General features: G+C 40.3%; 1 protein-coding gene across 1 annotated transcript; it reads right to left on the minus strand.

Moving 5' to 3' along the window:
• Positions 1–4,544: 4,544 nt before the first annotated feature.
• LOC143935771 (keratin, type I cytoskeletal 47 kDa-like) lies at positions 4,545–14,253 on the minus strand. The gene is made up of 8 exons (XM_077459879.1): positions 13,719–14,253; positions 12,905–12,987; positions 11,143–11,299; positions 9,578–9,739; positions 8,728–8,853; positions 7,006–7,223; positions 6,309–6,415; positions 4,545–4,797 (listed from the first exon to the last, which is right to left on the minus strand). The coding sequence occupies exons 1-8, from the start codon at positions 14,175–14,177 to the stop codon at positions 4,697–4,699; spliced, it is 1,413 nt and encodes a 470-aa protein (XP_077316005.1). The 5' UTR covers positions 14,178–14,253; the 3' UTR covers positions 4,545–4,696.
• Positions 14,254–14,982: the final 729 nt, after the last annotated feature.

A 14,982-nucleotide genomic window follows, 5' to 3' on the forward strand; every position in this document is an offset into this window, starting at 1 on the left:
GTAGATATAACGGTGTATACTGCGGTCAGGGCATGCAGACAGCACGCACAATCTCCTACAACTGACTGCAAGCTCTATTTAAAAAGAGCAAGATAGCTAGCTATGTAGGTGGATATAACGGTGTATACTGCGGTCAGGGCATGCAGACAGCATGCACAATCTCCTACAACTGACTGCAAGCTCTATTAAAAAAGAGCAAGATAGCTAGCTATATAGGTGGATATAACAGTGTATACTGCGGTCAGGGCACACAGACAGCACGCACAATCTCCTACAACTGACTGCAAGCTCTATTTAAAAAGAGCAAGATAGCTAGCTATGTAGGTGGATATAACGGTGTATCCTGCGGTCAGGGCACGCAGACAGCATGCACAATCTCCTACAACTGACTGCAAGCTCTATTAAAAAAGAGCAATATAGCTTGCTATATAGGTGGATATAACGGTGTATACTGCGGTCAGGGCCCGCAGACAGCACGCACAATCTCCTACAACTGACTGCAAGCTCTATTAAAAAAGAGCAATATAGCTAGCTATATAGGTGGATATAACGGTGTATACTGCGGTCAGGGCACGCAGACAACAACCACTACAGAAGAGCAAGAACGCAAAATCGGCCGATAACGAATGGTGTATACTGTGTTGAAGGTACACAGAACACCCACTAACTCTTACAGACGCCAACACACTACACAAGGCCACCGCGCTGGCGGCCTTATATAGTGTGGGACGTGTACTACACAGCCTGAGCTATGATTGGCCACAGGCATCCTGCCTGTGGCCAATCATGGCTCTCCTCGCTGCCAGCGCAGGGATTGGCCAAGCATGCGGGTCACAGTGCATGCTTGGTTAATCATGAGCCAGCAATGCACTGCGATGGCGCAGTGCATTGTGGGACGTGAGCGCCACACGAATTTGGCGCGAACGGCCCATAACGTTCGGTATTCGGAACACGAAGCTCATCCCTACTATCAATGTAATATGTTATTCCTCGATCTGACTACTAATGTAATAGGTTATTCCTCCCACTGACTACCAATGTAATAGGGCATTCCTCCCACTGACTACAAATGTAATAGGACATTCCTCCCACTGACTACCAATGTAAGGGGCATTCTTCCCACTGACTACCAATGTAATAGGGTATTCCTCCCTCTCACTACCAATGTAATAGGGTATACCTCCCTCTGACTACCAATTTAATAGGGTATTCTTCCCACTCACTACGAATGTAATATGTTATTCCTTCCTCTGACTACTAATGTAATAGGGTATTCCTCCCACTGACTACCAATGTAATAGGACATTCCTCCCACTGACCACTAGTATAAGGGGGCATCATTTACTGACCATTACCTTAAGGTGGTTTCCTTTTCAATGAATACCAATTCAAGAGAACCCTTCTCTACTGACCACCAATTTAAATTAACCAAGAATATAAGGTGCTATTTCATGACTGACCACCGATGTAAAGGGACACTGCAATTTTCATTGTCTGCATTTATTTTCTGGCAATTACAGTTTTTTTGGGGGGGTGTATTAAAAATTACCCTCTCTGGGTGTAAAATGTGTACCGTGTTCTTTATATTTCTGTTTACAACTATGAGATGTACCCTATTATTATTATCATACAGAATTTATATAGCACCAACAGTTTGCGTAGTGCTTTACAACATGAGGGCAGACAGTACACTTACAATGCAAATCAATACAGGAGGGATCAGAGGGCCCTCCTCATTAGAGCTTACAATCTAGAAGGGAGGGTCAAGTGGAGACAAAAGGTGCGGTTGGATAAGTAGGAAGAGAATCAGCGAAGAGTATAGTCACAGAGACCAAAGGCTTGGAGTTTTTTGAGGAAGAGGGGGTGGTCAACTGTATCAAAGGCAGCAGAGAGGTCCAGGAGTAGTAGTAAAGAATAGTGTTTATTGGTTTTGGCCATTAGTAGATCGTTTGTTAGTTTTAGGAGAGCAAATTCTGTGGAGTGTTGAGGATGAAATCCAGACTGAAGGGAATCAAGAAGGCTATTATTAGCGAGGTGGACCCTCAGTCGGTTGTAGACCAGATGTTCGAGGAGTTTGAATAAAAAGGGGAGCAAGGAGATGGGGCATAGGTGTTATTGTTAAGATTGGATGGGTCCAGTGAGGGCTTTTTAAGAGGAAGAAGCCAGAAGAGAGGGAGAGAGTGAAAATGTGGGTTAGAGAGTGTAGCATAGAGCCAGAGGGTGAACGTAGCATTTGTGAGGGAACAGGATCCAGAGGGCAGGTGGTAAGGTGGGCTTTAGCAAGTAGTTTAGCAACTTTGTCTATAGTGATAGGGTTGAAAGATGGAGGTAATGTGGGCATGAAGTGTGAAGCGTGGAGGGTATCGGAACAGTAGAGATCTCCTCACGAATTGTATCAATCTTCTGTTTGAAGTGATTGGCGATCTCCTGGGCAGTGAGTGAGTTGGCAGGTGGAGGCGGTGGAGGACGAAGTAGAGAGTTGAAGACAGAGAAGAGTTGACGGGGATGGGATGATAAGTTGCTAATGAGAGTGATAAAATAGGTCTGATTGGCAGTGAGGAGGCTGGAATTGTATTTTTGGAGGGCAGATTTATATTGGTTGAAATCTCTCTGAGACTTAGTCTTACACCACAGACGCTCGTGAGCATGACTACATTTTTTCAGACTTCTGGTATCATCTGTTTGCCGAGTTTGAAGGGGTCGGGGCCTGATTCTGTGTGTAGTAAGGGGGGTCAGTGAGTCCAGTGAGGCTAGAGGTGAGGCGTTGTAGACAGAAGTGGCTAGGTTGGTGCAGGATAGGGGTGAGATTTTGTTGTAGAGGTTGTCGATAACAGAGTAGAGAAGAGGAGGGTTGAGATGACGTAGGTTTCTGCGGGTAACTTTTAGGGGGTTGGAGGGAGAAGAGGTGGAGGAGAGGAAGAGTGAAACTAATAAGGTGGTGATCAGAGAGAGGGAATGGATAGTTAGAGAGGTTGCATGGAGTGTAAAAGTGAGAGAAAACGAGGTCAAGGTTATTGCCTTCGGAGTGAGTAGGAGCATGTATCCACTGCTTCAGGTCAAAGGGGGATGTTAGGCTGAAAAGTTTGGAAGTGGCAGGAGTGTTAGTATAAATATGGATGTTGAAGTCCCCGAGAATGATTGTGGGGATTTCAGAAGAAAGAAAATAGGGTAGCCAGGCAGAGAAGTCATCAAGAAAGGTTGATACTGGTCCAGGGGGCCTATAGATCACATCTATCCTTAGAGAAACTGGAGTGAAAAGCCGAATGCAGTGTGCTTCGAAAGAGGAGATTGACAGAAAGGGAGGTGGGTGTAATACCTGAAAGGTGCTATGTGGGGCTAGAATGATTCCGACACCTTCTCCCTTACGTCCACTGCATCTGGGGAAGTGAGTCCAGAGAAGACCACCATGGGATAGGGAAACGGTGCGGATGCGATGTCTGATTAGTGGAGCCAGGTTTCGGTAATGGCGAGTAGGTTAAATGAGTTGGCAATAAAGAGGTCATAGAGAGAGGTGAGTTTGTTGCAGACAGAGCGGGAGTTCCAAAGGGCTCAAGAGAAAGGGAGTCTGGTCTTAGGAAGAATAGAAAAGGGGAACTAAATTGTTACCCTAAGCTGTATACATCATTTTGGGAAGAAATTCCCTGAGAACTGCTGGTTATTTTAAAGGTTTACTCTGTGGTAAAAATGTTGGGGAAGCCTGCCTTTAATTAAGACTGTACCTATTTAGATGGGGAGAATTCTGGCATCTGGGCTCGCCACCTGTGTAAGTCCAACTCATTACAACCTAAATACTAAACTCGTTACAGTCTAAATACTAATAATAAAGATGTAAAGGAAAGTAGCATGTATGCCAATAACACTATCCAATCCATGTGTGTGGAGAAGCTATAATTGTAGGAAATAGTTTTCACTTAGCCTATCTCTCAAATTTAGTTTATTTATATCATAATGAAATTAGCAATGGAAGGAGTGGAAACAGCCACAACAGCAGGAATAATAAAGATCCAAGGTGAGTAGGAGATACACATGGAATGAGTAGGAGGAGGGGGGGGGGGCTACTTGCTACAGCAGTTCACAAAACCTATAAGTAGTCCTTGGGAGACTGAGACAACCAGAGGGATCTTCCTCTGCCTGTTGGATTTTTAACATATTTAAATTATCAAGAATGCTACAGAAGGAATGAGGTTACAATGTGAATAGGCCAGGAATTATTTTGGGGAGATATTACCATAGATGGCTCTTAGAAGGTATAAGAAGCCACAAGATGACTTAGACCAGGAGCCTCCAAACTATGGCCCTCCAGTTGTTAACAAACTACAAATCCCATCATGCCTAGTCATGTCTGTAAATGTCAGTTTTACAATGCCTCATGGGATGTGTAGTTCCGCAACAGCTGGAGAGACGTAGTTTGGAGATCCCTGACTAGATTACACCTATAACTAATACATTTTTGGTGATATATTATTGCTATTTGTCACAATGCACTACAATTAATTTGTTATATGAACTTATCACCTCTGACCCAAAAGACATCACAAGTTGACTGAGATGCAAGAAAATTTTTATTGAATCAAAAAGAGAAACAACTTCATGTCTTATTCATTTGTAGCAAAAGAATTGTTAAAGTGCCCTGCCACAAGACAGCACAACCTCTTCAAGTCCACAGAGTGGTCTTCCTTCAATGTTGCTTTTCTTTTTAATTCACCTTTTCTTCAACCTCCTCTACTCTTGAGGATACGACTTTCCCATCTACCACTTCTTCAACGATGGTCTTTACCTTTCTGGTTTTGGTTGGGTCTGAAATAAAGATTAGTAAATTGTATTAATATAGATGTTCTGTCTGCAAATTAGGTCACAATTATTCTAAACACATACTGAAAGCATAACTTAAAAAATTAAACAGAACACACCAAATTATTGAATTAAAACTTTATTGGATATTTATTGGCCATGGCATTATTCAAAGGGTAACCTTAAATTATTCATAAATGACATTCTGGCTGAAACCAAAATATCAATAATTAATACAGTCACGTTGTCCATCCAGATATACTGGACAACTAAACCCCTACTTAAAAAACACCATGACAGGGAATAATTAGAAAGTAGGGGGTAGGTGGGGGCTGTGGAGCTGGGGCAGAAAACAGGGGGTGAAAGCGGGTTTAAATATGGTCCAAAAGCACAGGTCAATTGTTCGCCATTTTTTTAAACCAATGAAGGCCTGTTGGTAAGGGAGAATCCTGCTGCAACAACCAATAGCAACCTTCCAATACAAAGCAATGGAAGCATGGTCCTTTGTACCATCCCATGGGGTCCCTTGCATAATGTTCAGCAGACATTTAATATACATTTGGTATGGTTGTTTGCAGGCAGCTGGCAAGAATTTACTAAAGTTTTGCAGATATCATCCAAAAGATGTTTGGCTAGGGAACCACAACCTCCTAAAAAGTATAAAGGGATGTTGGGTTGTGTTGTTATAATTCCATATACACCTTGATGCTATTTGGGTTGCCCCTAAAGATTTCTGAAAGTGGAACTAAGCCTACCAATTTAACATTTTTTCTCAAAGCAGTTGCATTCAATTCACCAGTGTGCCTATGTTTGCTACTCTCAATTAAACTGAAAAGCGCCATCAAATGGCTGATGTCACAGTTGGTCACATGTGCAACACCATGACAACCTCAGATCAAACAGAGGCTAAGATGGCAGCTTCTTTAGCTGTAAAGGATAGGAGGGTTTACTTCTGCTTTAAGACCATACTCCTGACCAGTGCCCTTCAGCTACTAGAAAAGGACATTTAGCAACTGGCTGTTTCAACCACGTTTATGTTCTGATAGCCCTCCAGCAAACTACTGGATATTACAGGTGATGAAGTTTCATTGTGAACCAATGCTCTGCTGCTCAGATTCCCAGCCTAACTGCCTGTTGAACAGTTGAATTTCTTTATCTTGGCAAAAGTTCAACTTCGTAGAAAGGATTACAGCTAGCAAAGCAAATGCCCAGTGACTTCTTCTTTCCCCTTTAGTTAGAAAATAATTTGCACATTTTCCCAAAACACTATCCACCAAAACACTTATCTTCCAAAAACCCAAAACCTACAGTTTTTGTCTTTGATTATTTATAGGCTGAAGAAAAGAATCAAACACAACCAACTGCCTTTTCATCAAAGATTAATCCCTTGAGCACCCACATAACCATCTGCTTTTGCTAATTTTTACAAGAACAGGCTGATATCATCTCATGCCTTGGAGCACCTTTACATCGTTAGCTTCAGAAGGCATCAACCTGCCATTATATTGTTAGGTTACCTTTTTTGGAATCTACAGAAGATGTCTGTGATTTTGTTGTGGATGATGAGGAAACCTGTGAGGTGGAGACGGCTTTGCTTGATGAAGAAGAGCTCTGGGAAAATTGACTGTGAAAAGAATAGTTCATAATTAATTTTTTTGTAAGCAACATTAAGGCTGGGTTCACACTGATGCAAATTGGATGCAGGTTTCTCCATATCCAATTCGCATGGCAGGAGAGTGTGATTGGCTCTCAATTTCAGGTCTAAATTCAGGCAAAAATTTGTGCCTGATTCTTCCCTGAAACAGAAAACAGGGACGCATTGGACCCCTGCTGTGAGCCACATCCACACACAGTGTGAACCCAGCCTAAAACTTAAAGTATAGAGAATAAAGTCAAGCCTGGATGTATTGCCTACATATGTAGTGCTGTGGTGACATCCCCTTACTTATGACATCCTGCACTCACAGGATGTCTTCAGTGTTCCAGATTGTATACCACTGTGAGTCATGCAACCCGGAATACCGAGGACATCTAGTGGCAAAAAAGAACTATGGGACAGTGCTGGAGTGCAGGTTTAAAAACACTGTATATATAACTGTGTTATATACCAAATATACCTTTTAAGACTTCCCATATATTCTGCTGAACTTCCATACTGTTTCATCTGCGTCAATCAAAATGCAAAAATATAAACTTTTTATTTTCTGCACTCACCCTAGTTCTCCCTCCAGCAGGCGGCGATATGTTTCAATTTCCATCTCTAGTCTGGTCTTGATGTCAAGCAGCTCTCTGTACTCTAGGCTCTGGCGTTCCATGTCTGATCTGATCTGTATGAGCTGTTCTTCTAATCCGCTGATGACCTGCTGGAGCTGCTGGAGCTGTCCTCCATAACGGCCTTCTGTTTCTGCAAGGGTGTCTTCAAGGGATTTTTTCTAAAATTTCACAGAAAGAAATAATCTCAAATAATTTTTTAATTTTATAGGCAACATCTCGTATTTCTTAATAGATCATTTTATGTAACGCCTTTTTTTAAGAAATCCTGCTCTCCAAAGGTGATATGACCAGTCTGAATAATGTTTGCATCAGTAGGGCAGTACAGCACAACTTGCATGGAGCTCGTCTGTTCCACCAGTGTTTATTGTATGCCATTTTCCTTCAGGTGTTCTGGATTTTGTTTTATTAATTGGATCAGAATTGACCCTTTTGAATGTACGTTAGAGACATTACACGGTGCATTTAGGGAGGGTGTCCATAACATGTCTACACTATCTAAATAAGTACAATTATTAGAAGTTAAATATATCTAAAGTAATTTTGTTTTAGCAGTTATTAAAGTGAAACATTTTTAAACACTTGTTGAGTTTTTGCAGTCCCAGGTTTTTATTGCTGTATCACTGTTGAAAATTTTACTCTTGCCTCCTGTCTTAGTTACAATGGTGTCACTTGGACAGGAAGTGGGAGGACATCTTCTCAAGGAGACCACAGACAGCAATAAAACCAAAATAGAGATTGTTAAAAACCGAAATGTTTTTCTGGAATTATACTTTGACTATACAGCACTTGCTGGCCTGCAGTATATTTACATATTGATTATTTATGTTATTTAACTTTGCTTGAACTTCTTTAGCAACTTTTGTGTAAATGTAAAGCAGAACTTAAGCAGGCCTTAGATGGATCTACATTTGTCCAGTTCAGCAGGATGGATCGACAGCATTCATATTTTTTTTACTTTTTCTGCAATTACAGAAAAATACCTGTTGATCCTATAAGAGATATTGTGTATCGTAACATTCTATGAATTGAACTGACATCTTAAGCAAGTTTATCAGCTTTCTCATCTACCCTCTATCTTGTGAACAACAAAGCAACACCTTTGATGTAATGGAGAAAAGGAGAGGGGAGGTATTTGTGGTCGAGATCAACCTAGGCTGACTACTCTGCTTCTATATAAATACTGTATGATGCGTGAGTGTTGTCGCCCTAGGACAGGAAGCGTGTTGGAAGATCACCAGGTGAGAGTAAAGGGAAAAGCTCTAAAACATGAATGCAGCCACCATGACTATGGTTTGGGAAGCTGAAATATAGTAAGTTTTTATTTTTTTTGTTTATTTAGGTATTATTCTCTCTTCTGTTGTCCAAAAATGTTGGCCAAGGTAAGAATTGTATTCTCTGGTCCCCCCATACAAGTTAAATGAGGCACATGGTCATATAACCAGGCAGAGCAAGAAGAGTTTTATCGAATCTGAAAATTCAACAGATTGAATTTGTTATAAACCCCACTAACGTGGCTTATGGGTTAATTTTTACTTAAGAATAATTAGATATAAATCTGGGAAACATGTTTGCTTTTACTTGAATTGTGCATTTTTTTTTTTTTCCTTGTCAGATTACATTATGGGTTTAAATTTTTACACAATATTTCATTTCTTGACTTACCATTGCCAGCTGAGACTGCAGCTCAATCTCTAAGCCTTGGAGGGTACGTCTGAGGTCAGAGATTTCACTCTTGGTTGATTGCACCTGTTCCACACCAGCTGAAATTTCCTTCTTCAATTCATTGCTCTAAAATGGTAAATATAGGGTTTTGGTTATTCAAATCAAAATTCTAAACATACAGGTAGATTACAGGAATCCCTACTTTGAGAAAATTGGTAAACCAGTTGTAGACTCGATCTGCTGATGATCTCAAATGATATAGGGCAGACTTTCTCAAACCTTTTGCTATGAAGGAATCCCTGACCTAATTTGCAGGTCTCAGGGAACCTTCACTAATACGATTGGACCTACATGGTACAGTAGAGTGATCAGTAGGATGTAGAGAGTTAAAAAAAAAAAAAAGAATAATGAATGAGGTTTACTTACTAATCAAGATCCTCTGGGGCTACTCCTCAATGGGGTTTGCTTAATATTCCTCCAAAGTTTGCTAGGGATTCCTTGACAGTAGAACTGTTCAAGGAACCCCTAACAAACCTCTGGAGGAATTCTAGGATTATACAGAACGACTGGTATAGAGCAACACATTCCCTTTGTCAAACAATATGTGGTCAGGATATTAATCAGGATGGAGCGTTTGGCAGTATAAGAATGACACTCCTTGATTAATACAATCATGGTCTTTTCTTGTTATGTTTTTTTGTATTGACACAGATAGTTTGGACGTTGCATTAGATCTTAGTATGCCAGTGCTGACTCTAAGTAAGTGATTACCTTTGGCAAAGACAACTTTATCCAACAATGGATGGATCTGTATGCATATGGGCAATTTAATGGTTAATCTGTTCCTTACCTTCTGTGCAAACTGTGCCTCGGCTTCTCTGCGGTTCTTATCAGCCAGAACTTCATAGTCGGCCCTCATGTCATTCAGAATCTTAGTGAGGTCTATACCTGGAGCAGCATCCATCTCTACATTGACCTGGCCAGTGGCACTGCTTCTTGCAACTTGTAGCTCCTATTCATCAGTAAAAGAGATTTTGTATGAAAAAATTACATCAAATCCATTCCTATGATTCATAAAACAGAAGGATTCTAAAAACAAATGCCCAAAGAAACACACTGCCTGTGCTTGTTTCTAAAGATTGCTTAAAATAAAAAATGGAGTTATTGTCATTAGCATCTAATCAAATGCTGGTATTTTTTCCAGTGCAGGGTAGATCATGTAAACTCATTGACACTTAATGAGTTACAGGAGGAACATAAAGCCATAGACTACACAGAGATGATTGCCTATTCAATTTAACCAACTTGATCAACAACCATGTAATACCAGGGTCTAACAGTAAGCCCTTGAACACACGGTCGGAGATTCCGACAACCAAATCCGTCGGATTTTGTCCATCGGATTTTGTCCGACGGATCTTGTCCGAAACTGTTGCATACACATGGTCGGACAAAGTTGTCGGAAAATCCGATCTTTCAGAACGTGATGACGTAATTTCGTTATGATGGGACTACGTTCAGGCTAGTAGCCAATAGCTTTGATGTAGGAATTTGATCTGAGCATGCGTGGCACTTTGTCCGATCGGAATTCTCTACACATGATCGGAGTATGTCCGATCGGAGCATTTTGTCAGAAAATATTACCGGCAAGTTGGAAAAGTTGGTCCGCCAGATATTCCGACGGAAACAGTCCGATGCAGACCACACACAGTCGGAATATCCGACAAAACGTGCCGATCGGACACATTCCGTCGGAATCTCCGATCGTGTGTACAAGGGCTTAGAGTTAAATAATTGTTTTAGATTGACCCCTCTATTACATGAATCCCGTTGAATTGACCCTGCAAAATCATACTATGTAGGGCTTGCTTGAGTATTATACTAATCATGGACATAAGGTGGCAATGGGAAGATCTTACCACCAAATGATAATAATTTGGATTCCCTAGAATAATCACACCATAAACATATATGTTCATATTAATTCAACACAAATGTTTATGGTCAACAGAGCTATGCTTTATACATGGTAGACTGGTAGACTGGTACCAAGCAGACTGGTACCAAGACATACAACTGATAACAAGGTAATCTACATGATGGGTGAGGGTTTTCTAGGAAGTTGGATCAGCAATAGAGCTTGGTATAGCTCACTACTATGGCATGCAAATCAAATGTGTATATTAGGTTTATTCAGTACTATAATTGAGGCCCACATTATTATTATTATACAGGATTTAAATAGCGCCAACAGTCTGTACAGTGCTTTACAATGTAGAGGGGGACCGGACAATTACAATACAGTTCAATACAGAGGGGACAGGAGGGCACTTGAGCCTGCCACGAAAAGTTATTTTTGTGGTTTATTGACCCCATTTTCTACTGTTACGTCTTGTATATTCTCATTTTGCTTACCTCCTCATGGTTCTTCTTGAGGTAGGCCAGCTCTTCAGCCAGGCTCTCAATCTGGAGTTCAAGGTCTCCTCTGGACATTGTGAGCTCATCCAGGACTTTGCGGAGGCCATTAATGTCAGCTTCCACGCTCTGGCGGAGAGCCAGTTCATTCTCAAACCTTTGGAAAAAAAATATTATTTAGAAAGAGCCACATACTATATTATAATACACAAAGCAGGGTTTGTAGAGATTCTGTTGGGCATTATGTGATCAGGCAGTGCAAAGAGACATATATTTACTATACTTTACAATGGTCCATGTCTTTATCAAATAATGATAATATTGGATCTTTAGAGGCTCCAGCTTAAAAAACTCTGGGCCTCAGCATCAAAAAATGATTGCATGTAAACGCACTCTAGTGCTAGGCACATCAAATGCTTGCAAATTCATTCATTCCAATGGCCAGAATAAATCAATATCTTGTTCAATGGAATGAATGAATGAATGCCTGAACACTTGACACACCTCCTCCACTGGAGTACAGGCATCCAGGGGAGGAAAAAGAAATGTGTCATGTGCATGGGGCCTAGCAGTGCTGGGCTGGCCTCAGCAATAGAGGCTTTCTTCTTCAATGCACTGTGAGTCCGGGGCCCAGTGGTGATAATCCATGAAGGGGTGGTTCCATGACTCCTTTCACTTACAGGATGTCCTTTGTCTCCCAGATTGAATGATGCTGGGCATTTGTTAAAGCAACAGACTGAAGATATCTAGAGAATTACTAAGGGGGTCAGTGCTGGACAAGAGATGAGTATTGCAGAGAGAGCTGTTTTATTCCTTAACCAGCTTTTTTTTAGGACCCAGACCTGGACTCACTGTAACACACAAAGGCATTATTTAAACTTCTGATGAAGTCAGTGATTTAAAGACAATAGACCCAACATTTAAAAAAAAATAAAGCATTTTTTCAGAAGGAACCCAATAAACTAATACGTGAGAAAGAAGTTACAAGACCCTCTGCAGCTCATAAAATAGCTATCACTTATAGTATTATTTGAGAGCTCTCATTAAAATTAGAAGAAAAAAGGTACGTAGAGGGTTCTTTACTATAAGAGCAGCTAGGATGTGGAATTCCCTTCCACAGGCAGTGGCCTCAGCAGGGTGGCATCAATAGTTTCAAAAAATTATTATATAAGCACCTGAACGACCCCAACATACAGGGATATACAAGGTAATACTGACTTATAATCACACACATAGGCTGGACTTGAAGAACTTGTGTCTTTTTTTCAACTTCACCTACTATGTAACTACTATGTAAGTATATATGTTGACATTTTTGATAACAATTGGATGGAGCTGGGCGATACTTTTACCACTGGCCTAAAATTGAATGAAGTCAACTACAACCCAGTCAGAAGTCATCCTTTGTAGTTGCAAGTGCAACAGATAGCCTTTGCAAAAGGTTTCTTTATAGGGCAAAGAATGAAAAAGTATATTGTGTTTCCACAACCAATGATACTGGCTGGTGTTTAGGTATGAGCACAAAGGACGTGGACAAAAATGGACATTGGCTTTAATTACAGAGTAGGGCGTTGCTGGTTTCTAAAAGATCAAAAGGATTACTTTGACATCATTTAAAAGCTGTTCAGAACAATAGGTGTATCTTACCTCCCTTGAGACTAGGAATTTTAAAGATTAAAGGATAAACTCAGCATACTTTTTTCAATCAAGCTAATATATACAAGCCATTTTAAATTGCAATTATAACGTAAATCTGACTTACTTAAGTCTGAAGTCATCAGCAGCCAGCCTTGCATTGTCAATTTGCAGGACAATGCGAGAGTTGTCAATAGTGGCAGCCAGGATCTGGTAAAAAGAAAGACAGATTCATTTGTCTATTTTTTATACTGACATAAGGTGATGAAAGGATGCATGGTGTGTTAGGCAAGCAACCAGAACATGACCCTAATAAATTAATGTTTTTGTATGGATAAAGAATATGATAAGGGCAAGAGAGAGAAAGTCAATTTTTAACTCATAGCGCAGACATTTCTTACCTGATTGCAAAGTAAGTTTTAGGTACATTTAGAAAAATTAACACACCCAATGTGTGTGTGTATATATATATATATATATATATATATATATATATATATATATATATATATATATATATATCTCCATCTGTCGATAAAATAATGAATGCTGAAAATAACATTACTTATCCTGTCCTGGTATGCTAGTATAAGCTTTTATTGGTAAGTATAGGTTTTCTGAGTGTAAGGAATGCCAGGCATAGGCTTCCACTGTGGCAAACAACATTTTAAAAAAGTCACAGCTGTCTACAATTATCTACTGCTGTCATCAGCCCAGTATTTTAGCTTTCCTCAAGCACACTCTAGCACCAAGTAATGTCATATTAAATGTACCAGGCACTTCTAAAGAGTTTAGCATTTACAAAGTTGCTATGTCAAATGTTACTATGTCAAGTTGAATAGAAAGCTGAATTTACTTATTAATAATATATATTAAATATTTGCTTTTGCAAGGGTGTTAATAATTTTTTAAATTATATTTAAAACAAAAATGCAACATACCTTGCTTCTCAAGTCGTTGATGATATCATAGTATTTGCTGTAGTCTTTGTCTCCACCGCTAACACCAACGCCAACTTGCTTCTCGTACCACTGGCGGATCTTGAGCTCGAGCTCAGTGTTGGCTGCTTCCAGGGCCCTGACTTTGTCTAGGTAGGAGGCCAAGCGGTCATTGAGGTTCTGCATTGTCTGCTTCTCGCCTCCACTCATGCTCAGGCTGCTGGAAACTGATCCTCCAAAACTAGAGGAAGAGCCAAAGGAAAAGCCACTGCTGGATCCGCCACCGCCGGATCCGCCACCAAAGCCTGAACCAAAGCCACTGCTATAGCCACTGCCGGCACCAAAGCTGCTTCCACCATAGCTACCTCCTCCAAAGCTGCTGCCACCACCACCATAACCACCTCCATAGCCACCGCCAGAGCTGGAAGCTTGATATGATGCTGAGCTAAAACGACCGGCCATGGTGGATGTATTGGTGGTTTTGCTCTTGACCCAGAGTATTTGTTAGGAGGAAAAAGTGTGGCTGCCGAGTCAGATCTTCAGCCTCTATATATATATATATATAGACTGCAGTGGGTGTTTCACTTTCAAAGTGAACTTCCTACTGGAGTTTTTTTTTTTTTTTTCCAGCCTGGTCAACACCTGTTTGTCACCTAGTCTGACAGATTTAGTCCGTCCTTACAGAAATTATGCAGCCCTTGGGCTGTTTGTTATATGTTGGCTAGAAACTGGGAGAGGCAAATTCCTTTTTTCCTTTAGAGGCTTGTTATACAGACCCCCTCTCTATTAACTTGCCTTTAGCATCAAGGTATCAGGTTTACAATCTGCTATCAGCTTCAGGCATTTAAAGTGTTCCACAGAAGAGGCTTCTGCATTAGGTCAGCCTGATGGCCATGTACACAACTCTTTTTTATTTGAACAAAATTGAACAACACGTAGCAAAAATGTCACATTATCATATACATTTTGGGGATATGTTCAATCACTTTTGTGACAATTTTGTAATTATTCAGTACTTTTATGCCCTATCGTGTGTGGAATTCTCCTCTAAACACAAGTCATTTTACCTTTTAATATTTAATATAGATGCTTTTGCACTGGCTGAATCATGATGTACTACAGTAAAGCAAAAGGTACATACTGTGCTTAAAGTGAGTTAAAAAAAAAAGTCCAAATGGCATTTATATGCAATAAAAGCTTAAAACATAGAAAGCACAAAAGTATACTGGCCTTGTGAAGTAAATAAAAACACTTTATTAAAGGCTTG

This window comes from Lithobates pipiens, unplaced genomic scaffold, assembly GCF_037356315.1.
Source record: "Lithobates pipiens isolate NorthernLeopardFrog02 unplaced genomic scaffold, aLitPip1_a1.2 Scaffold_28, whole genome shotgun sequence".
In the NCBI taxonomy this organism is placed as follows: domain Eukaryota; kingdom Metazoa; phylum Chordata; class Amphibia; order Anura; family Ranidae; genus Lithobates; species Lithobates pipiens.

Bases quoted from the DNA above. Each gene is read 5' to 3' on its own strand.
- LOC143935771 (XM_077459879.1), bottom strand. From the start codon at position 14,177: ATGGCCGGTCGTTTTAGCTCAGCATCATATCAAGCTTCCAGCTCTGGC. The intron at 12,988-13,718 runs GTATGTTGCATT...TCTTTTTACCAG, and splicing joins TCAACGACTTGAGAAGCAAG to ATCCTGGCTGCCACTATTGA. The intron at 7,224-8,727 runs GTAAGTCAAGAA...GTGAAATTTTAG, and splicing joins TGCAGTCTCAGCTGGCAATG to AAAAAATCCCTTGAAGACAC.